Source organism: Morone saxatilis, unplaced genomic scaffold (genome assembly GCF_004916995.1).
Source record: "Morone saxatilis isolate NCDOM2014 unplaced genomic scaffold, NCSU_SB_2.0 Contig19, whole genome shotgun sequence".
Lineage (NCBI taxonomy): Eukaryota > Metazoa > Chordata > Actinopteri > Moronidae > Morone > Morone saxatilis.
The window spans coordinates 2,818,303-2,843,109 of NW_023339751.1; the positions used below are offsets into that span (position 1 = coordinate 2,818,303).

The window sequence follows — 24,807 nt, forward strand, 5'->3', positions numbered from 1 at the left end:
CTCCAGGGGACACAGGGACAAGTTCTCTGGCTTTAGAGACAACGAGAGGGAGTTTCTGAAGTACAGAGAGAGTGAAGAGAGGATTGAAACATTTAACTGAGGCAAAAGTGCTGAAACTACTATTTGAGGCTTTTCTGAACTTTCTTTGTCCAAGCAATGCTAAGTGAGGGCACAGTGCCCTTTTTAAGAAATGCCTCCCTCAAGCTAATTTAGACACCTTCACAAGTGGGAGCTTCTGGGTGTGACCACAGTCTGCAGGATTTGGGAGTTTTCATGTTTTGCTAGAAAGGCACATCAGCAGGAATTTAGAGATTCAAACCACTTCTGGTGGCAAGTGTATTAAAGGTCCAGTGTGTAACATTTAGAAGTATCTGTTGGCAGAAATGGAGTATAATATGCATAACTTTGTCTTCATGAATGTATAATCACCTCAAAATCAGAATCTTTGTCTAATCTTGTGCATCATCCATGGAGTCCGCCATGTTGAACCACCATATTTCTACAGTAGCCAGTAGGGACAAACCAAACACTTTAGCCTTAGAGGGCCGTTCAAGGCCACTGTAGTTTCTCTTTTGCACTTGGAAGGAGAGGGTGAAGTAAGGGAGATGGAATCTGCAACTATGCTGCTAGATGGCGCTAAATCCTACAAACTGGGGTTTTAAAGCAAGGCTATATAACCCTTTGAAAAGGCACATTGAATTTCTTTCACTTTCACAGAATTTTTGAGTCAGTATCTTTAAAGAATAACTTGACTGAGTTCAAATGTTGTTTAACAGTAGCACAAGCAGAGAGGAGTCTTAAGGTCAGCAAACTGATAGAGAAATCAGTCAGTCACAAAACAAGATGTAGCTACCATAGCAAGACTTTCAATGTACTACAACCTGCAAGGTGAGGGCCATGGGATTAGCCGAGCTAGCATTACTGCTAGAGTTAATCTGCTAGCATGTTGGCTGCTGCCAGCTGACCACTGTCCATGGTCTATTTTTTTCACTGGCATTGAGCTGTGCCCTCGTCATCATCTGTTTTATTCTCCAGCAGACCTTCTGAACCGAAGTCTTCTGCAGGGTGACAAACCCACACATTGGATTATTCACTGATAACAACTGTCATACAGAAACTGGAAAATAACTTGTATTTCTCCGTTAAAGGAGCAATGTGTAATTCCTGGCCAAAGCATTTCACCTCCTTGCCCTGTGATGATCCTCGCAGTGCAGTTTGTAGCAGTCCATTGAGAGTCTCCCAGCCACCATAAACTAGTGACCATACCAAAACCAAACAAGGGTGTAATGGCCAAACCCTTCATTGTATTGAATTGGTCAAATGTGTTAGAGTAAATATCTCCAAAGGGCACCTTTACTACTCCATTATTAAGAATATAACAGTTATATTAACACAGCATCTTTGTTTATTCTGGGTTTTATTAACAGTATTAACAAAGTTGGAAATTACATAAAACTTGCAATATCTTAGAAATTTACTTAATATATAAACATGCACAAACTAATTATTTTGGCCATAGAAAAAAGTAAAGTATGAGTTTTGTTTTCTTTGTTTTTGGTTTCTTCTACTCGAGTAATTTTCTCGACGATTACTCTCATTCTGGCTTTCTACATATAGAGCTTCAGAGTGAGAGACATGATTGCAGCCTGATAGTTAGTGGGATCTGGGCTGGCAGGGATGCAAGCGGTGAGTTAGCCGTGCTGATTCGGGGCGCGTGTGCGCCAAGCTCGGGGAGCAGCAGAGTGCTAATTTAAGTGCTCCCCAACTGGTGATTACTCGAGTGCTCTGCTTATTTTCCCACAGCTGCTCCAGCAAAGCAGCTCTTTAATTACAGAGTGCGAGGGCATTGAGCCACGGACGCGACAGCGCTCAGCCACTCGCATACGGAAGCCCACTGCATTTGCATGTGTGTGTGTGTGTGTGTGTGCCAGAAATGGTTATATTAGGAGTAAAAGGTTACAAAAGGTCAGGATAGATATCCCAGGAAGTTGAATAGCTGAATGAACATGGCACTGGTTACTAACACAGCTTTTACAGCTGTTTAAGTTCTCTGTGTTTCAAGAAGGCAAGCATGCATGGAAACAGATTAAACACAGTCACATAGTTCTGTCTCCTGCTCCGACTACAATACCAGTAAAACTGATCTGTTCGATATATGTCTCTTTTTACCTTTTTTGTCCTTTTAGGGACCTGTCCAACAACCGGATTGGCTGTCTCTCCTCTGAAATATTTCTCAATCTGGGCCAGCTCTCAAAATTGTAAGTAATCCATAAATTACAAACGCTGCACTGCTTTACGGCTAATTTGCAGTCTCTGTACAGAATATGGTGTTTGATATGGATTTAGCAGTGTATATAAAATACAGAATTAGCTTTAGTGCAGGACTGACCAGCTTATGGATGAATGCCTGTGTGTGTCTGTGTGTCCACAAACAGGAATTTATCTGGGAACATCTTCTCCACTCTGACCATGGGACTCTTCACTCACCTCCTGGCTCTCAGAGTGCTGTAAGGCAACCACACACACATCATGATATTCTGGCAGTGGTTAAAAAAATACACTTAAACCAAATTTGCTATTGTTCAGCGTACAGAGGAACGTGTAAAAGGCAAGAAGTTATTGGCTGTTTTCCCTTTGACTTATTATAGCAGTAATAGCACAGGTGTAACTAATGACATTAACGATGGCTTGCCAGTGAGTCAGCCTGCACAATACCTGTGCCCTGGAACTGGCACACATCACCATCAATAATTTCACCAATTACACCTGTGTTTTTCCTGTTATGACATGTCAAAATGTCTGCTGTGACAAATACCTGTTGAAGTCAAAGAATGGTCGCTCAGACCCAGTAACACAACCACAAGCACACAGGTTGTAACTGTACGCTGGTTTTCCCACCAGGCACTTTGGCACTGAGACTTTGTTCTGTGACTGTCAGCTTAAGTGGCTGCTTCACTGGGCTCGGAACAACTCGGTGAGGATTGGCAACGACACGGTGTGTGTGTTCCCCACCCACCTCCACGGCCTGGAGTTTCGCAACCTACGTGAACAGCAGCTCAGATGTGGTAAGGACCTTCCGTAATGGTGTGAAGTTAATATCACTACTGGGTGATATTAATTCCTAAAATTGATCTAAATGTAAGCACAAACAACAGAGTTACATTTAAAAGAAGCATAAAAAACATTACCTTAAAAACTAGTATCTAAAAATGACTGACACTGCTATGTTTAATCTGTGATATTTTGTTCTTGAGTAAAAATAATAATAAAATAAAAGTAATTAACATTATTAATGGCGATCCTGCAGTGAAATGTATTTTGCTGATAGCTTTACATTTAGCTAGGTAGCACTAGCTTGCGCATTTGCTAGACAACAATAGCAGTATGGGTTAGCTTTTTTGCTGATATTAAAGTTACAAAGCTAAAATTATATCCATTTTGCTAATGTTTCATAGCTGCTTGTTGCATGTAGTATCTCATCACTAATACTTACTAACAAACGCAAAAAATTTAGCAGAGTGCTAAAAAGAGAGTAAAGGTAATGTTATTTACACCTAGTTTTTTTTTTCTTCCTATCCCCAGTAAGTGAAGGAGTAGTGTACGGCGGGGACGTGACCAATACCCAAAAATCCAAAATACACGCTTGTGAATATGCCGCATCAGTATTATTCACACCAACAGCGATGCAAATCTGCGACACATTAAAATAAAAAATGAAATCCACAGACATTTACTGTGGACCGGGCAGGACAGGGATACAGCAGCTTGCAGGGCTCCCAGGGGTCTCGGGGGTCACATTGCAGCACCGAACGGCTCGCGGATAGAGAGGTTGCATTCACCGGGTTAAGTCCGGTACATTAAAAGTGACATGCAAATTAATCCCTTGATAAAAACACCTGCAGTGTGTAAAGGCTTCTATGTTGTTGCCTTAAAATGGGGTCATGTTAACCATATGACTTGTCACATAGTGACAAAAAAACTGGACATTTTTTCACTTGAAGGCACCTTTTCTTAAAAAAACATTAAAAAATAATTATTGTCATAGTATTTAATCTTTTCCTGCATCAGACTTAATTTGTACAATAAAAAAATGATATCCTACCCATAGTCCCTAAATAATTCTCCTCATAATTAGCACTTTCGTTAATTTGTTAATTAATTGACTCCACCTGGCATCCCAGGTATAAATTAGTCCTTGAGTAGAAGGCCAGAATGAAAGCCAGCAGGTCTCTGAGTTTTGAAATCTACTCTCATCCAGACAGTCAGGAAGGAAATGCCTGAAAAGTTTACTTTCTTTGAGGGGACATATTCTCACAATGTTAATTCTATCAAGAAAAACAATGGCAGAATGCAGCATATGAATGCTTTTTGCTTTTGTTTATCATTCTCAAGAGAGGCTGCAGTTATCTTGATTTTTAAAGATAGGCAGGTTGTCAGGAAAAATAAAGTACTGTAATCAGTTTCAAGTCCTGAAGGGATATATGCTGCCTTCAGACGGGGCTTGTTGTTATGAACGCCCCGTCTTGTGGTATATACAACTTCTGTGGACATTTCTTAAGCTTGGAGTTTGTGTATACGACTTCCAATGTCATAATCATGAGCTCATAGACTGGAAAAAAAAGAAATAAACAGTATTTTTGAAGGAAATTATTATTTATAATAATTATTTATTTGAGAGAATAATCCCAGGGCTGTGTGGGTCTGTGTTTACGTACTTACTTAAAAAACTAAATGTAACACCTGATGTTTCCATGAAATTTAAGAAATAAGTGAAAACTCCTTAAATGTCCATCTACATTTGTGGATATCAATGCATGCCTTGATGTTTTTAAGAAATAGAGTGAGAAACATATTTTAAATCATTAGACCTTAGGCAAATGTTTGAGGCTTTAAGGCCAAAATTGTTTCTTATGATGGGCTGAGCTCTAACAAAAAGATATCTATAAGATAACATATCTTTGCACTTTAAGAATGCCTCCTGAGACTTCTCATTAGCAAGAAACAGTTTAATTTCACTAACACTGTATTTGCAAGTGGTTAGCACAATGAGAACATGATTAAGTAGATCTATTCTGATAATAGGTTTCCCTCTCCACTGTTATCTCTCTACCTGCTGTGAACACTTTGACAAGCCTAATATAAGGCAATGATTTAGTGCAAAATTGCCAGAGAAAAAGCCCCAGGCACAAATTGTCTCATAATACACTTTTTGTCTGGTCTTTGCCCTATTCTGTACCACCTGTGTTGGGGGCAGCAGTAGGCTTAGAAGACAGAGGAGGGAGCATGTGCATCAGAAGTTGCTAGTTCAAATCCTAAGATCAGCTGAAGAGATCTGTGCTGGGAAAATAAATGAGCTCTACTCTCCCCTGCCCTTCAAATGTCTGTCAAATTGCTTTTAGTAAAGCATAGAACACTTGAGCAGCTAGCTGTTATACTGAAGATGCTTAGTGGCCAGTGCTGGAAGAGTTGAACTGGGCAGTTGCAGGTGTGAAATGTGTGTGTGAATATGCAGCAAGTAGTTGGTGAGAAAGATCAGGTGTGCTCAGCAAAACCTTTCTGTAATTCTAGTTGTTCATATACAAAACTACGCAGCATGGAGTCTGCCCTACCTGCAGCAGACTAGAAAAATAACTAAAGAAAGAAAGAAAGAGAAAGAAGACTGCATTGTAACATTAAAACGTCTTCATACTTGTTACATGTTTAGAGTTCTAGTGGAGTTATGTCTTGTTTGAAGCCATTTGTGGAAAAGTAATTTAAATATGCACACTATTTGCAAAATGGACTACTTAAACTTTTAAGACTAAATGAGTGTGAAGACTAAAAGATTAAGACATGGTGTCTATCAGCAGCGGGTGCATCAAACAGAGATTTTAAGCAGAACAAAATGGCCTCTTTACTGACTGAAAGCTGTTAGCTACAGCAAAGAGAAATCCACTTTCTTTACTTTCTTTTTTTCTGAAAGACTGGTTACAGACAGGCAATCTCCCCCTGCCTCCCACCCTGTCTCCCCTCCGCTGCGCTATCTCCCTGTTCCGTGCTGCGGTCCACAGGGGAATTGTATCTCATATGTGATAGAATCATCCTCCTCTTCTCCTTACATCTGGTTCACGCAGGGGATATTGCTCTGGAATGAGAAAATCATTGGTTAGTAGTGGGGTATGTCTGTGTGTGTGCATATGTCTGTATGTGTGAAGTGAAGGGACAGCATGTACACGTCTCCTGAGACGTCTGCACCACAGACACTCAGGAGTTATTCTATGTAATCCTAATTGTATGTGTTTTTCATTTACACAGAACAATCCAAAGCAATTACAGGGTAATTCTGCGCAGTGCACAGACAAAGAGCCATGAGTGGTATCCAGTGGCAGGACGAGGAGCGCTCCTTTCCAGCCCTAAAGCATCCATTATGGGATTACAGTGATAACGTTCTGGGCTCCCTGCTCTCGCCATGCTTGGATCCATCCGCCTCTCCGCAGCACAACTCCATCTTACAATACCTTATTCATTCACTTGGCAACAAGCAATTTTCAATTGGATACAGTGTGGTGCTCTAACAACCGTATTTTTAATGTTATTTGAAGGTTTTTATTTTCATATGGATTCACTTTGTAAGGGAATGTCGTACAGCCGTGGACACTGGCCAGGACCTTGTTAAGGCTGTGTAGTTGGAATACTGCTCAGCACCTGATGCTAGGTTTTTGTTATCAAGAAAAATGATGGGGTGGGATGAAAATATTCTTCTTCCACACTCACATACCTACGAAAACATTAATATTTTCCACTGAGACTTTCCCCCATTGTTTTTATGAAGACGTGTCATAGAAGATGCATCTGTTTCTTTCTCCAGCGGCTCCAGCATGATGGCTTGCAGATGTCTGCACCATACATTCCAGCAATGAGCCCTTGTCCCTTTGCTGACACAGGTCGGGTACTGCCTGCAAATGAGGGGGAACGAAGGAGCGCATGCAGCTTCCTGCCAGGATCAGGTGCTTCCTGTGTTGAGGTCAGGGCAAGCGTCAGTTGGACTCATCTAGCCACGGCCTTCTGGTCCTTTAGCACTGCTGGGATGAGAGACACAGCATAGGCCTATAGTCCTGAGTTAACATGGCATGTTATGCACTGCAGCAGACAAAGATTCTGCTTTCTGTAGCAGTATTTATTGCATGATGACACAGCAGTGCAATTACGCTTTATGGGCATCATGTCATTAAATTAAATTTCACGTGCAGGCCCGTGTCTTTTACCCCGTGGTGCACCTCTAATAATGTAATAATATAAAAATATATTGAAATATAACTCAACATAGTCTGTCATATGGGTCTTTGAAGTTCAGTCACACACCTCTTTTAATATCAGTCACTTTGAGAAAGGAATAATAAAGTGACTATAGAGCCACACATGGAACATCAGTTCGAGAATGAAAAAGTCTGCTGGTTCTATTTTCAAAGCAGTTTTGGTAAGGATAAAAATAAAAATTGAAAAGTTAAACCTTTTACTGTGTGAATAAAAAAAGGAAAGGAAATATCCATAACGTATAGATTTCTATCCATATCAGACATCAGTTGTACAAAAAAAGACAAAATCATGACAGTTACCATAATAACTTTGTAATGCTAACAGGTGCAGAGAAATATGGAACCTGGCGTGTGCCAATGAGTGAAATTCATAATTACTTAGGATGAATAAATTGATAGATTTAAAATGCTTTTACAAACTGTTGAATTAAATTTGCATGTAAATGATGTAGCAGTAGGAGCTTGGACTGGCCTGATCTCACAGACTCCCACTGACATTGAAAAAGAAACCGCAGGCCACTCAAAGCTCCTGCTGTCTCTCTGTGGGTTGGACGATCAATTTTTAGGTGACACACTGAGTACACATAATGTTAAAACGTTAAAGCAGGAAACAAATTAATTGTGAGATGGAGTATGATGGGCAATTAAGTAAATTAAATGACACAAAGTGAAATGTTTGTGTGAAAAGTCTTTAAAAAGGTTTTATGTTTCCATTTTAAAATTCAATTAACAGTTGATAATTTAAAGACAGAATAAATGAATAAAATGATAATCATGCGGATTTAAAGTCGTTCAGTTAAAAATGTGAAATGTTCCTGTGATGTTGGCAAAAAATGCCAAAAATCCACCATTGTCTTTGCAGACACATTTTAATACATGATTTCTGTCAGGGCTAACAAACAAACAAATAATTGCGTTTCCTGTAGGTGCTTTACAATAAAAGCCATTGTGTGCGCTTAATGTGAAGCAGCAGCAGCAGTAGGATGTTACATTTGGATCATCAGTAACTTAACACAGCTCTGACACGGTGTGAAGAGAGTGAACATTAAACAGTGAGATAAAAATGTGCTGGATTACATGGATAATTTTCTTCTTAATCCTTCGTACGTGTGAAGGCAGTCTTAATCAAGCGCGGTAATGGCGGACACCGCCACTGCCAATAAAAAAAATACCATAAATAGTATGAAAAAGGGCTTTGATTTCATTAAAATTTTGAGGATTTTAAGGAATTTGCTAATTGATTGAACACTGTAAAAGTCTATAATTATTATGGTGGCACACTCCAGTAATAAGTTCGCTGTACCCTAACAAAGCCCAGTTAGTCAGGGTGCATCAATGTTTGTTCCACATACTGAGCCACACTGCTAATGTACTCTCATACTCACACTCACACATACATATCATCAAGCCTCTGTTACTGTCTCCCTTTCCCTCCCTCTCCTTCTCCCACACACACACACACACTCACACACACAACCAATAATTGCATTTTGCTCTGGCAGTGTCCAATGGGCGAAGGCAAGCAGCCACGCTCTGATCCTTGGCTCAAAGCGTTGTTTCAACAGTATCAGCATCAGCCAAGTCAACAGTCAATGGCCCCCATGCTGTTTCTGCTGTGTGTCACCCGCAGGAGATAACAAAGCCTCAGCTACTGTTGCTGAGGACTATCATAGAGTCTTAACACTCTAACAGGGTCAGCTCAAGTAATTACACTGAGATCATCATGGAAAATCCAATATTAGTGACAGATTTTTAATGTTACTCACGAAAGCATGGCACTTTTGATTATGCACCTATGATTATAAATTGCCTATGTAGAAAATTGAGGTCAAAGCTCTGCATGTGCTAATAGCCGTGATTGTTTCTTGGGTTACGTATTACCATAAGCAGTTGTGCTAACTACTCATTTCTCAGGGGAAATGTTAAAGTTGTGGGCTGTAGACATTCAGCCACATCACCTAATGTGGATCTTTCAGTATTTAGTTTTTTCTAACCAATGCATGGAGCAATAAAAACCTTTATGACCCATGTATCGAATTGCCTGTCAGCAGCAACATCCACAATTGATTTGAATACAAGTGAAGGCAAAGCGCTTGCTTACGCTGCTCTTTGGAGCATGTCCAAGGAAATGTCTAGTACAACGAATACGCTTGGAAGGAATTCCCTAGGTGCTAAGGTGAGCTGGCAAGCCCCCGTTCTAAACCTGTATTAAAAAAAACAAAAACCAGGCCATGCTTGCCAAACAAGGCAACACTGATACACCTCAAGGGGTTCATCTTGACTAGAGACATTGCATTGTCTTATATATCTTCAGTATGGTTAGATCAATAAGGTCCTGAGGGATTTTCCCTAAAAATCAAACCCCCTCCAATATTCTGGCACTGGACTAAACACTCTCCCCGTCTTCTAATCTCATCCTTATCGTAGCCTTATTCTCTGCCAAAACGGCTTGAGGACTTAGGCAGCTGCTAGGTTAGTAATGCTATCACTGGTGTTGCGGCAGGCTTCCATTGTGGACATGTAAGGAGTCAAGGAGAGTCCAGGGGAGCGCTCAAGGCTGTTCTCCTTTATCAGCTGCTGTTCATCTCACACAGCAACAGCAACAACATGTGGGAACGACGGGGGAGGAGTGTGACCTTGACAGAATGTGTGTGCGTGTGTGTGTGTTGACAGTATTTTGGGGGCATGCACATGTGTTTGTGGTAGTGTGTGCAGGGTTGATATGAGTCTGATTACAATTCACGCATGTAATTTCGCATTCCTAGCTGTTATCCCCACCGGCAAGGTAAGCAAAATCACACTGAATACCGATCCCCAAACACCTCCATCCTGCCTCCATCTTTTTGCTCTCAAGGATGGAAGGATGACCTCTCGCTCTTTTCCTCCATCCCTCCTCTGAAAGGGGGAGGAGTAGCTTTACAAGCTGACCTTCCTGTTTTATCCTCTCCTTGTCTTCCAGAAGGACCTCTGGAGATGCCCCTCTTCCAGCTCATCCCCTCCCAGAGACAACTGGTTTTTCATGGAGACCGCCTACCCCTACAGTGCACCGCCTCCTACCTGGACCAGTCAGTGAAGTTGCGGTGGCGTCACAACGGCCACATCGTGACCACACAAGAGGACCAGGGCGTCTACGTAGAGGAAACCCTGCTTCATGACTGCTGCCTGCTGACCAGGTACACGCAGAGGATGAGAGGAGGGGGAGGCGAGGAGGGAGGGAGATGTGAGCTGAGAAGCTGTCGACTGGCCTGTTGAACTAACACACATACACACACTTCCAAGAAGTAAAGTCCACCCAAGCAGAAGTCAACATACGCATTCAAATAAGCTGCTAAACAGTCTCATTATGTTTCATTGAGAAAAATACACATGTGCATTCCCAAACAATGTAGAGCACACATGTTCCTTCACACAAAGACGCCCCTCTCCCTGTCTCTCACTCACCCATAGGAGATGTGATTTACCTTTTGTTATCGGCGCCCTTGATAAGAATCTGAAAGGACAGGACAGAATTGGCTTGGCAGCGTGCCAACACCTCAGAGCAATCTGCAGCTCGTCTCTGGAGGTTGGCCGTCCAGTCGCTCCCTCAGCACTGACGGAGCGCTAGCTGATCACACGCTAAGATGAACAGATGCTGAATCATAATTGTGGTGATAAAGTAGACTGGCAACACTGGTTTCTCACATTTTTCTGATAGAAGACATTGCTGCAAGCCTCCATCCTCTTCCTGCCTTTGTTTTCTTGGTGGTCTGCAGCGCATATGTGTGTATGTGTGTGCGTCCGTGTGTGTTATAGTAAATGTGTTGTGACGTAATGCTGTGGCAACAGGGCTCAGATGCAGGAGCACATTGCTGTTGATTACTTTAACTGCTGCCTGTTCTGACTCGGCCTCTCTAACATAAATATTGATGGAGTGCTGACAGAAATATGTATCCCTGTGTCAACAGGGCCTGAACGCCTCTTGTTGTGCGGTTTATTTGGCAGCAAGAATGCCAGCTCCTTTTCCGCTCCATATCGGGAAAGGTATACCATTCCCCTGACTGCAAACGCCACAAATAGTCAATATTTTTTCTTTTCATTATGTACCAGCTCACTGTTTGACATTCTCAGTGATCCCTCTGGTGAATGCACTGCCTTGAATAATTGGATTACAGGGTAGAGAGAGAACTTTTACTGTCTTTGTGACTCAGTAGTGATGTTTCTTGGCATAGTTTATTTTTATTGAGGTATTCATCAATAGGGGTCAGCACTTATCCACGTTATTATACTTCTACCTCACCACATTCAAAGAGAAATTTAAAACATTTTAATCCACAAAATTTTATTTGACAGCTGTATTTACGAGCTACTTTGCAGATTTTATATACAGAACATAATTGTCTTGCATGCATAGATTCAACCTAATAAAGTTATTTTGGTTTTCTGACCCACAGCTACTGTTTTGTAGTGTCTGTCAAAGTCACAGCAGATAAGATTTTTTAGCAAAAATGCTCACATAAACCAAATGTACACTAGCTGCCTAAAAAATGGTGAAGCATTTAGCAGCTTATGAGCCAGATATCTCCCTCAGGAGCTGAAGAGTGCAGAATTTGAACATTTCTGACTTTGGCACCCTTAGTGGCAGCATCAAAAAGGAACTCTGACATTGGGTTAAATCAACACACAAATGTTCACAAACAAAACAATGTCATATTAACCATTTAAATAATGCTATAATCACGTGAAGATTCTACACATGGTAGCTTTAAGTGAAGAGTCTGAAACCGAAACACCGATTATCAATAGACATAAAGTAAAACTCACTAATATTAACAGTGGTGACATTCAGGTCACTGGCTTCATATCCGAGAGGGACTGTCCATTGTTAGGTGTCATTGTAGGGAGAACTCTGTATGCAACTGACCCTCTATGTTGGCTGTGTACTGACTGGTTCAGGCCAGTTTCAGCCTTCTCCTTCTCCAGTCCCAGCACAAACTGTTCTGCTCCCCATATCTCCCCCTACTCAAAAACGAATCCCCTAGAATTTTGAGTGCACTTTTCCAGCTCAGTGTCCCAATGGAACATGATGAATTTCTCGTCGCTCCCATTCTGATTAGGGCCCGCTTGCAATTACCCACTGCTCTCCTCTTGTATACACAAATAATGCAATTTTCTCCCCCAAGTGGAACCCATTCAGGTCATGTTACTCTTGGCACCTAAAATGTCTCCCTCTTGTAGAAAACCTGCTAGGAGCAGACATCATTTCCATAGCTGATGAGTGTGTAACAGAGCTCGGTCCAACAAAAACAATCTGCAGTGTCTGGGCCGAACTTCACCCTTCACCCTGAGCTGTATCTTAAATTGCAGTGTTGAGAGAGACGTGTGAGGGAAATTAAAGTCCTGTGAATTCACTGGTCCAGCACTCGTTAAATCCAACCTAAAAAAATACAACCATAACTAATGTTTTGGCCTTTGACATGCCAGACGCTGTCAATGTTCGTTTAGCCAGAGCGGACAATATATTAGTCATTACGGCCCGTGTTGATGTCGTTCACCTTGGATAAATGTGCTCTGAGTCAGTCAGCCTCGCCCTGCATGCCCCATCAGAGGGGAAAGACTGAATACACAGGATTTAGCGCGTGGCTTAAAGCCCTTGTCTGGATTTGTCGCACAGTGTTGCAGCAATGTGAGCGGAGATGCCAAAGCCTCAGTGAAGTGACCTCTTTGAAGGTGAACCCAAAATGTTTTGCAGCTCTTTTCTCAGCTAAATTCTGCTTATCCGGCTTCAGGCTGCATCAGGCAAACGGCCAGGGTAGACTTTTCAAAACAGGACATGATCTTTTGCTTACTGAAACCGCCATAACATTATGAAATATCTTTTGTAATTTTTGTTTTGTATTGTACTTTTGTATCTTTTAGCTTCATCCCACTTTCACACTGTGCTGTGTCATTATAGCCTCTTATTTGCTGGCGCAGGTGGGCCGATAAGCTGATCCGTTTACATTGCTCACAGTGAGCAGCAGCAAAAAACCAGGCCCCATGAGGCCTGATGATTCTGCGATGTGGGCCAGACTCCTGCTGAGTAATGGTGTCAAGCCAAACTCCCAGTATTAGCTATGCTAGCGGCAGCACTGGGACTAGCCTGTGATTCATGTTTCATTAATCAAACATTTTAGAGCCCTGTAGCGAGCTACCGCAGACACTTTGGATGTATCTTTCTTAATCCTCTCCATTTTTAATCAGGCTAATCTTGCACAAAATGAAGAACCTGGTTTGGAAATATTACTGAAGGCAAAGGAAAAAGGAAAGTGCCTCTTCCTTCGCATCCGTCTGTGATCTCCCAAAAGCTCTCTTTATGTTTTTTAATATACAACTCTGTGCTCCTGCTTACAAACTTTAATTTATTAAAATTCTACCTGCATCTCCATCCTAGGTTATCATATTGTACTGTGTTTTCTTTAAATCCCTGCCTCTGTTGCACTTTTTGTTGTTTTTCTTCATTTTCTGTCTTGAATTTAGAGATCTGTTTACAAGCTTTTGTGCAGCATCAGTTGCTAAGGAGACCAAATTTGATCATCTCCACATATATACAATTTTGCCTCTGGGATCACCACTTTACTGCTTGCCAGTTTCAGTCAATGCCGAAAAATGAAAGCTCTTAGTTACATTGGAGTAAGTTTAACAAGGAGAAAGTCAAGTGTTAATTATTAACATTCTACATAATATATTGTGTAGAGTAATGGATGGAGTGGGTTAAGACAAGGAACTAATTTGATATGGATGCTGCTCCAACAGGAACAGTATATTCATTATATCAGAGTAAATTATGGCCCTGTGTGTGTATTGATATGCACACTTGCACCAGCATGTATGTTTACATGGACAATGTATTTCTCCTCTTGGCATCTAAATATTCAAAACAAACAGTCGAGGTGTAGGTTAAAACTTGTTTGCTCATTTTGAACGCCCTCACAGCCTGTGATAAAACGCAAATTCACAAACTGTGATCAGCAAGCTTGCATGAAAATGTCCAAGCTTTGGAACATTTGTTGGGTAGAGGGGACAGATTGAAAGTTTACAGTCTCGTAAGCAACATTATGTAAACAAATTGTTAAATATCAGCGCGCAAGCATAAATGTTCCTAATGAGTCCTTGGGGAACTGCTCCACAATGGTGCAGTGTTACTGTGGATGTAGGTCACTGCTTTGTGTTTGGCTTATGTGTGCCCCTGCCCTACTGCTTTTCTCATACCGGGGCGATTTCTTCATGTTTATTACGTGAGGATGACCTTTTTCTAGAGCTGGACTGTCTTTTGGGATGGTTTCCTCTGCTCTCCTTGTTTTGTCTGGGTGCAGCAGTTCACCGGGGACGTTTGTGATCCGGCTGCAGCAGAATACGCCTTCACTAGTGAAGTTTTCCTTTGTGAGGCAGGCGGTGGGAGACCGGGAGGGAGTAGCAGAGAGAGAGAAGGGGGCGGTTGGGTGTGTATGTGTGTTGGGAGGGAGGGTGAGGAGGTGTGTGGGGGGTATTTTTCCCTGTGTATTTCCCAGCATTGAGACAGTTGGCCCATGTTCAGCAATGATGTAACTGTCCCCTCTGCAGACTATCCATGGTTAGGGAGGACAAGCACGGCAGTGCTGTCTCACACACCTGCATCATCACCATCATCATTATCATCATCATCCTCAGTAGCATCATCATCATCATCATCATCATCATTATCCATAACAATTCAAATCAATTTGTTTTGTTTCATGTACTGGATAAGGACATCTATTCTTCCAGTCATAATAAATCATGTGAACAAAAAAAATAATAAATGATCAGTAAGGTTTCATGACACTTATACGTATGCATATATATATATATATATATATATATACTCATTTTTGCTAGGGCTTAATTGTTTCGTGTTGCGGCTATAGAATTAGCAGTAAATACATGAATAAACAAGGCATTTGAAAGTCTGTCTCAAGTATCGTATGCCTACTACAAATACGTTAAGAAAACACTCACAAGTGGAGACAGAAGGCTGACAGATGCTGAAATAGTCAGAAGTCAAACTTTAAGTGAGTAACATCAGTGGAACTAACATTACTGATGCCTCTCACACGTCTCTCCTCACTGTTTTAAGTTTGTCTCTCAATGGCTGCCTGTGCCAATAAACTGAATAGCAGTTTACTTAAAGGCAACCTGTGGAGTTCTTGACATCTGGTAGTGCTATGGAGCAGTTTTTCTATGAGTGCGTCTGCATTTCATTTGTCTCATGCAAGCACACGAGGATGCACACACTACACACAATGCTGCCGGTGGTTTCACACTATTGCACTGATCTACAGGAGGGTGGAAACAGAGAGGACTCCCTCCCCTTCCGGTGTCTACCATTGGCCACTATTTCTGAAAAAATCTGTACGAGATAAATAATGTTTTGATGCTGTTTAAATTACACATATAATGAGAGATCAGCCAGGATTCTATATGTCAAACGTGGTAATTTGTGGGGCTACTGTGGGGATATTACAATTCTCTGTGAGGTTATAGCTCCTCCCAAACACTGCCTATGTCCACATTTTCTTGTGAAAACTGATTTCCACCAGTAATCCTGTGCAAATTGTCTTTTCTTTTTTTCAATATACTGGAGTCTGTAGGGGAAGGTGTTGAATGCTTAAATCTCTCAAGTTCTTTATTGCTAAATCAATAAGCAGAGTGGGAAATGTTGGCTTTATATAGTATATATGTATATGTATATATGTATAGTAGTATTTGTAACATTGGAACCTGGTATTTCCTACCAACTTCATTATCCTATGTGATGATGAAAATGAAAAATAGTTTGAGGGGTGTTCTATGAATAACTGTGGTCTCCATGTAATACCAGTCCTGTGCAAATATGAGAGATTGACAGATTTGGTCCTCCACTTTACCTGCCAGTATTTTATCTATATTAGCTGTTAAGATTAGGTTCTCAGTCAGCATATGTCCTCATTGTGGTTTGTTATATAACTGTAGAGCCCATCCACACTTTATACTCAACGTGTGTCCTTTGGAAGAGGGAGGATGTTGTTTTAGAGAGGCAGTTGGAGAAAGAGACCGTGAGAGAGACCGAGTGATTGAAAGAGTGTGATATTGTGTGTGAGACAGAATAAGCGTGTGAAGGAGAGGTAAGGGTTAGGGTTACACTTTAGAATCTCCCTGTAAACTAAATATTTGAGTAAATTATACGGACATCATCGTAGTTATGTTGGAGATGATTCATTCCTAGGGTAACATTCTTTAAAGTTCTCCTAATAGTGTGTAGGGATCTGTCTCAATGACAATACTTCAAAAAGCTCCTGTCCAAACTGTTAAATGATTGGTGCAAAAACCCTTCTAAACTAGCTAAATGCCCAGAAAGGCTTTTCGGACGACTGAAAATGTACGCACATGCAAAAACCCTCACATGTACTCACAGACAGTTACACACACACACAGACCTACACACTAGCACAGAATGTCATCATCTCAGTCAAGCGTTTAAATCTGATTTAGAGCCTGTTAGAAAAGCAATCAGAAAAGAGAGCTTTAGTGGAACACAGAAGATGAAATCAGGACTTATTTTTTTCATTTTCATAACTCGCCCACAGAAAGTCATTGGAGCAAAGTCATGGGTCCGTTCGGTACAGGGGATGTTAACAGCATTCTCTGATTTCCGCTGGTCTTCACTTACAAAACAAACAGCAGTGGAGACGAGTTCACACCAAAGCACGATGTGATTTCACTTGAAAACTTTTAGGTATACACAGGTAATAGATTCAAAACACTAGAGCTTATTTATAGGCGAAAAGCATTTGACAGACTTCATGAAGGGTCATATTTACTTTTATTTGTCAGCATTAGTATTTTTTATCATATATTCACACATCAGACTCTTAATCAATTTACTATTAATTTTGTTGTTTTTTATCAAAAAATAAATACATTCTAATATGCATAAATGCTTTAAAATTGTTCTTATTTATGGAACTTTTGATATTTAGTTGTGTATGATAGACAAAGTAATTCAGGAACTATTAAAGTACAGCAGTTATTTCCCTCACTACTACTAAGACTGTCAACTCTGCTAATAGCTTCAAATCATGGATTCTTTTGGTAGTGAAAATCTGACAGTGTGACAGCCTAGGACAGACATTTGTGGTCCCCAGAGGATGAATCCTACGGGCTTGGTGATCGCCTGCCTTTTTTCCTCTAGCAATACAAGGTTTACAAATTAAGTTCTGAGTGAAATACTGACTATATCTTCAGAAGTGTTGGATGAATTGCTGTTAAATTTGATTTGCAGAGTAGGCACTCAATAGACCAGAATGCCATGCAGTCACAAGTCATATTGTCTCATAGAGTCAGTCTCTTTTATCATATTCAAACACATACAGGTCAGGTGTATGTGAACGTGTTTGTGTAAAAGTGTTTATCCTGTGATGGGCAGGGGTGATTCCCTGCCTTTCACCCAGTGCATGCTAGGACAGGTTATGCCTAAGTGAGACAAAAAACGGAGAAAGAGAGATAGGAAAGTAGACAAAATGAAGCCATTTAACGTTTCTGAATAAATATTTCTCGTTGAGAAACGTTTTACGGGATTACAGCTTCTCCACATAAGAGCCGCTCAGCTGCTAATCATCTTTACTCTGAAAGATTTCAGTTTTTTGTCCAGTCTGTCACTTCTAATTTTTAAAGTCAACTGTCACACATTCCTGTTTGTGAGCATTGTCTCCTAAGTCGCATTTAAAAACTTTATACAGTATTGTGTAAGTATACTGTGACTTGTATTATGAACACGCTCAGCTTAATTAAATCACAAAAAAGGCATTAGCTCCTTAAGTACACACAAAGCAAAGTGTATATTTGACTACAACTGGATAGTATTTGGAAATTAAACATTGGCATTTCTCAAGGAGGCAGTATTTCCATGGTGATAATTCCCGTTGCTAAGCAATCTCCGCCGGCTTTTCTCCCTTTTTTTTCATAAGGAGTAAAATCCTCAAGATTAGTTGCCTTGGCAAATGGCCTGCATTGGCTCTTTGTCACTGTTTTACCATCCTTTGTTTAATCAGGCATTTTCCATTGAGATAGGAATCGCTGTGACAAAGTAGGAAAGATAAGCATGAGTAATGATCATTTTAAGTCACGGCCAACATTTTAAACCACTGCATACACACGGACACGGGTCTATTCAATGAATTTTTGGACTCCCATCCTGATGAGGAGCTTCCACTGGTTACAGATTCCTTCAGATGTTTCTCTAACCTTAACCTTCCCCACTGCATGATCAAATTGAATCCTGAGCCTAATCCAAAAATGATCTAAACCTAATCCACCCTTAATTCAAGTCATAAAACAAAGACAATCCTCAGTCTAGATTTAGCCCCAAACTCAAGAACAAATCCTAATCTATCCCTTGTTCAAACTTCATTTTTTTTAAGCTCAAAGGAAGAAGTTCACCAACACACGCCACATAGACACATGTAATCAACAGTTTTATGCCTCTGTTCTCCTCCTCCAGTGAGGTCATCCTCTCCAACATTGACGTGGGCATCGCTGGCATCTGGGAGTGCCTGGTGACCAGTTCCCGTGGCAACACTTCTCAGCAAATGGAGATAGTTGTTCTGGAGACGTCTGCACCATACTGCCCAGCTGACAGAGTCACCAACAACAAGGGGGATTTCAGGTGAGTCGCCTGTCAGCAGTCACTCACGGCTGCTCGACCACGTCGGTTCAAGTGGTTTCGTAACCATATCAGTTCTAGCATGTTGGTTCACTCGAAATAAAGACGACTGAAGGGATTAGTTTGACATTTTGGGAAATGGTCTTATTCACTTTCTTGGCAAGAGGTAGATGAAAAGATAAATACCACTGTCATGTCTGTACAGTAAATACTGTATAAACCACCAGCAGCTTAGTTTAACACAAAGACAGCTAGCCTGGCTCTATTGAGCACCCACCTACCAACACCTCTAAAGCTCACTGATTAAGGTAATGTCTTGTTTATTTAATCTGTCCAAAAACCAAAGTGTACACCAGTTTTATGGGATGGAAGTCACTGCGCCAGGCCAAGAAATAATCCAGCAGCTGACCTCTCATAAAAACACATTTTTACACGCCGGTTCTTGTTCAGATTAAACAAGAAATATGTGACAACGTGTGGTGAAGTGTGCAGGAGAAACTATGGTGGCCGCAAAACTCTTGTAGAAACACAGCTGTTCAACACTGCAAACTGCAACCCACAGTGTCTGTTGATAAAAACGTCTCATTCTAAAGGAACTAAAGACAACAATTCCTTTATGCATGTGATTATACACTAATGAAAACATAGCTACGAATATTATATTCCATTTATGCTAATAGATCCTCCTAGATGTTACACACTGGACCTTTAACAGCAAAGTTTGTCTTGGGTAAGGTAAGAAAATAACAAAGGTTATATATATCTTGTATCTGAAGTGTAAGTTCTGTTTTCCAGCTAGTTTTGAGTAATTAGTGGTATGAACAGTAAACACTGGTTTTCAAAGCTGATACCAGTCGGTTTCGAGCAAAAAGATGCTATATTTTAACCTCAGTATAATTCAAGTTGCCAGAAATATTCCCAATTACAGAGTCTACTGTATAAAAATTAATACTGTAATCAGAGCGCTCACTCTCTCTGCTATTATCTCTCCATGTACGGTTCAGTTGAGGTACTTACGTCTGGTTCTTGGCGGTGTCGTGCTGGTTTTTGTTCCACCTGACAAAAATCTGCCACACCTGGCCTGCCTGACACCAGATGCAGCTCATTAACTGTCAAAGAGCAGGATTTAATATGTACAGTAGAGCCTGGATAGTTCATACATTTTAATAATAATTGGATATGTCATATGAAAACTCCCACAATCACTGCGGCCCAATGTAGTCCAGCTTTATATAACAAGACTGTAAAAAAGGAGAGATCACATTAAAAGAAGAACAAACACCACACATATCTTGTGCCCTCCATCTATCCTCTTTTCTCGTGTCCTGAACTCCTTGTGACCACCTTGAAACCTTGTAGTTGTACACACACACTCACATCCTCCACCACTCCTCCCCCGTGGGTGTGCTGTTGTCATGTACGATCCTTTGTAGCCGCTGTACTTTACAGCCCTCTTCCAGTGCAGCAAGCACAGAGGCTTTGTTTCTGCTGGAGCATTGGAGTAATGGGCTGTAAAATGAGCCCCCTTTTTTGTTGGGGGCGAAATTAACGCCATTTATTACTAAGTAGCTGCTGCTGCTGCATCAACGTGGATGGAGAGGAAAAAAATGGGAGTGGAGTGGGGAGCAGCGAGATGGCAGGTCTCTCCAGTCAGAACAGATCACCAGCCCCCTGAGTGCGATGCTCCTTTATTTTCATTTAGAGTTAGTAAGTTAAAAGTGTTGCTAATTAAGCATTACTTCAGCTACTTTTCTGCAGGAGGATTTTGACGTTGCCTTGAGGAGAAAACCACAAAACATAAGACATGTTTCTCCTCTGATTGTAGAAAAAAAATTATCAATATGTGTGAGCACAAACCAACTCTTTCCTAAGGCTGCAGAAACACAGAAATAAGACCTTTAATCTCCAACAGCGCCATAAAACAAAACCTGGAGTTCTTTTATTATCTTGGAAATGGAGGAAATGTAGTGGACGATGGGTGTTTGGCCGACTTTTCACACTCAAATGAGCTTCATTTTATTGAAACACTAACAGGCATTAGCCAGAAAATGAAAGTTTTCCATTTCCTTGTAAAATCAGCCCTATCACAGGTTGGTCAGTAGAGCAGCTCCAAGACTTGACTCTTGATGACATTATTGACAAAGTCTAATTTCTTGCTTGAGAGGAGCCTTCACTGAACTTTGCATGGCCATACGAACAACACTTGTAATTTATGTTTCAGGTTGAATTTCCCCTTTCGGAAGGAAGGGGGTCAGGCTTTTGTTGTTGTATATACTGTGCATATTGTGATGTTTTAATTTAGTCTCATATTGTTTTTTTGCACTAGCTGTATCTGTTTTAATGTCTATTAACCTCCTGTCACTTCCTCTTGGCCAGGCTGTCATTGTAAATGAGAACTGGTTCTCACTTGACTTATCTGGTTAAATAAAGGGGGAAAAAAGAAACATGCAAGAACATTCTTTTGCAAATATGCACCGTTTTCCATCTGTCATCCATGGTGCATGTTAGAGGGGAGCTCTGGTAATGTAGTAATGCACGTTCATATACTTGTAAGGGATAAATTAAACCAATAAGGGTCAACATTGAATAGCAGAAACTAAGATATCCCAACTTCTAAGCTGTAGCATGGGCCAAGTGCCAAAACACTTGAATCCTACATTTCCCATGATTCAGTTTGAGAGCACCTTTCATTAGACCTTCCTTGGCTGTTAAGTTCCCATGTCTGTCACCCTCTATGCCCACCAGTTTGTTTGTAACAAAAGCTTTCTGTTATGTTGTATAAATATTTGAACCCCTAGCAAGATGTGTAAAATTGGCAAAGTGCCACTTTAAGTGCATTCTGTCATTAAAAAATGGTTTATTTTCCTTGTGTTCACAAGTGCAGAAAGACAATAAAGCTGATTGATAAAGTTAGTAAATAAAGTTAATTAAGTCAGAAGTCATTAATAAGACAACATATTTTTTCACACTGAAGCATCAGAATCTGGCAGCCTTCTGCAAAAAAAACTAGAGCTAGCTGTAAATCAAATATGCAAATCAATAATTTCCTAAGTACAGGGAGTATGAAATTGCCATCTGGTGCCGTGATTCCTAAACTCACTTCATTCCTGATAATTTGGAGATATCCTGTGTGGCAGGTGGCCAAAGACTTTAGCTGGCATCCTGGCCTTCCTGCCCTGTGCTCCTGCCACCTATGGCTCTGCCCCCCATCCCTCTGGCGGTGCTCCTCACCCCTCCGGCCAGAGGGAGAAGAAGGCATGGCGGCGCTGCGACCGGGCTGGACGATGGGCTGAGGAGGACTACACCCAGTGCCCGTATGCCAGTGAACTGACCCGCGTGCTGCATGAGCTCACACAGGTATCAGCACACATGGTGGGCTTGTGCATTTATAGATTCTATTCCACTCTCTGTTTCCATCGTCAGTGAATCAGTTTTAATTTTGAATGTTTATTATGATGTTTAGCATGATGACATATTTGTGATAACCTAATATTCCTAGAATACAGGAACAACACTGCTTCATCTGTAGCCTGAAGGTATTTATAGATATGTACATAATGCAAACTGACTGACGATGGGCTGTTTCATTCAACATTACTCATGGGATTACTGTACTACATTAAACACATGCATGGCATGAAATAGCAGTAATTTATTATTTATTACATGTTGTCATCGCTGTTTCATCTTATGTCTCTGTTGAATTGTGTTGATGAACTGTGTGATCATCCATTCTGACTGTGTTTTCCTTTTTTTCCAGATAACTATTAACACCACTAATGCTCAGCCTTTAGGCCAGCAGTTAGTGGCCTTCACCAGCAGGGCAGCACACTTCAATGACGTCATGGATGTAATCTTTGTCACGCACCTGGTGGAGAGACTGACGAGGCTGGTGGAGAAACGTAGAGACGTAAGAGTGAGCGCACAGAGACACACCACAGCCAGTTCACTTTGTAACATGTAATAAAGCCTCAATTTTAAAAAGCCTTTTTTTGCTACGTGTTTGCAAATTGCCATTGTCAAAGGTATACCGAAGGAGCTATTAGCAGTTCTTGTTTGTGTGTGAAAACTACCACTGATTAAAGAAAAATGTAAAACTTAAACTTAAAAACTTTCTGTTTCTGTTCTGGAGTGATACAATCATCTTTCTTTTATGATTTTCTGAAAGTGTAAGTCACACTGAATCTAAAAACATATCTCGGCCTATCGTGTGTGTTCAGATTTATGAGTTTTTAACAAATTGTGGCTTCACGCCTCACGTCTCTCCCTTCGTGCCTCGCAGTGTGCAAACCTCTGCTTTGAAGGAACTACTTACAGTACTGTCATTCTTTGGCCATTGTTCTGTCTTTTTGACTCCAGCCCAGACTGCAATATTTTACTGCTGTATCAAATTGCTAATGTGCAATTTAAAGGGAACTATTGTACTGTCAGTTGTTACTCCAGTTCTGACAGCATTCACGCCTGTGCTCATTCTCAGCTTTCTGAAAGCAACGATTTGCCGTTGGGCAAATGGGCTTTATCTGGAAAACTGTTGATTAGCTCATCTATAGGTGACAACACTTTCTCGAGAGCCTTTAGCAAACAGATATTTATGTCCGCGAGAGACAGCGGGGGCTGCCTAAAGAGACACAGCAACATGCTGGTGTTCTGTTCAATCCTTTAATCGATTCCAGACAGCTTAACTTTTCACCTCATATGTTTTCCTCTGCCCATGGCAGCGTTGGACCTGAATGACAATTATAGTTATGAAGATGCATCGCTTTTTGGGCAAGCCGTTTTTTACCTTAAGTGAACCTCTCTTCCATCTGTGGCCGGAGGCAATCGGAGGGTCTTACGTCACACTGAAGGTCAGGCTGTGCGAAGGGAAGGGTGTTGAGCTTAGTCAGTGAAAAGACTCAACATTAGCTCTCACTTGTCCAATTACTCATCATAGGTCACTCGGGAGGAGATATTATTAGGAGATACTTAGAGTTTTATTATTCCTAAGACAATGCTGATGAGACCACCCTCATTCATCCAATGAAGAACAGTTAAATGAAGCAACAATGAAAAGTACAGTAAGTAAATAGCGAACTGCCATCCCAAGGAAGTGATTATGCCCCATTGGAGCCGCTAATCTAAATTAAATCTCCCTATAATGAATGAAGCCACCATTGCCTCCCTCACAATTCTGACTGGAGATTACAAATGTGCCTGTTGTTAGGGATATGATTGATGTGCATGATGAGTCTGCCTTCTTGTGTGTGTGTGTGTGTGTGTGTGTGTGTGTGTGGGCCTTGTATGTACAGTGTAATTGTGTACATGCATCCATTCGCATACATGTCTGCTTGTGTTCTTGCAGCTGGGGGACTACATATCAGACATAGCCAGTAACATGATGCTAGTGGAGGAGCACATCCTGTGGATGGCACAGAACGAGGCCAGAGCCTGCACTCGGATCGTCCAGTGTGTGGAGCGTATCGCTGACCTGGCGCTGACCGGAGACAATCAGGTCATTTCTAAGGTATGGCTGGACTTTACTGAAACAGTAACACCAACACTCACAGCCACTCAGGGCAAAGGTTGATTATCTGACTAAATGTCCCATAGCTTTACTTTTTTTCCTCGCAGCCTTAGAATAATGAGAAGTTAATCTGGCTCCAGCAGATAGCTAGAATAAGGCAAGAGAAAGATAAATCGCTTCCTTTTGTTTCTTGCTTCCGTCTCTTTTTTAACCTCTCTCCTGTCACTTGGGATAAAAGCATCCGTTAAATGACTAATATATAAATCTCTGCCCTCCCTCCTTCCGCCACCCTCCAACCCTTCCCCCTGTCTCCCCCACTTGTAAATTCCCCCCCC

The 24,807-nt window shown here is 41.1% G+C and overlaps 1 protein-coding gene across 1 annotated transcript in view; it reads left to right on the forward strand.

Moving 5' to 3' along the window:
* The window catches only part of LOC118329576 (adhesion G protein-coupled receptor A3), a gene marked incomplete in the record, with an annotated part of 143,188 nt that overhangs the window by 25,766 nt on the left and 92,615 nt on the right, over nt 1-24,807 (forward strand). Inside the window, 8 exon segments of the mRNA XM_035663798.1 lie at nt 2,187-2,258; nt 2,436-2,507; nt 2,902-3,065; nt 10,255-10,468; nt 18,808-18,972; nt 22,107-22,326; nt 22,730-22,879; nt 24,311-24,472. Of these exon segments, the coding sequence (XP_035519691.1) occupies nt 2,187-2,258; nt 2,436-2,507; nt 2,902-3,065; nt 10,255-10,468; nt 18,808-18,972; nt 22,107-22,326; nt 22,730-22,879; nt 24,311-24,472 (1,219 nt within the window).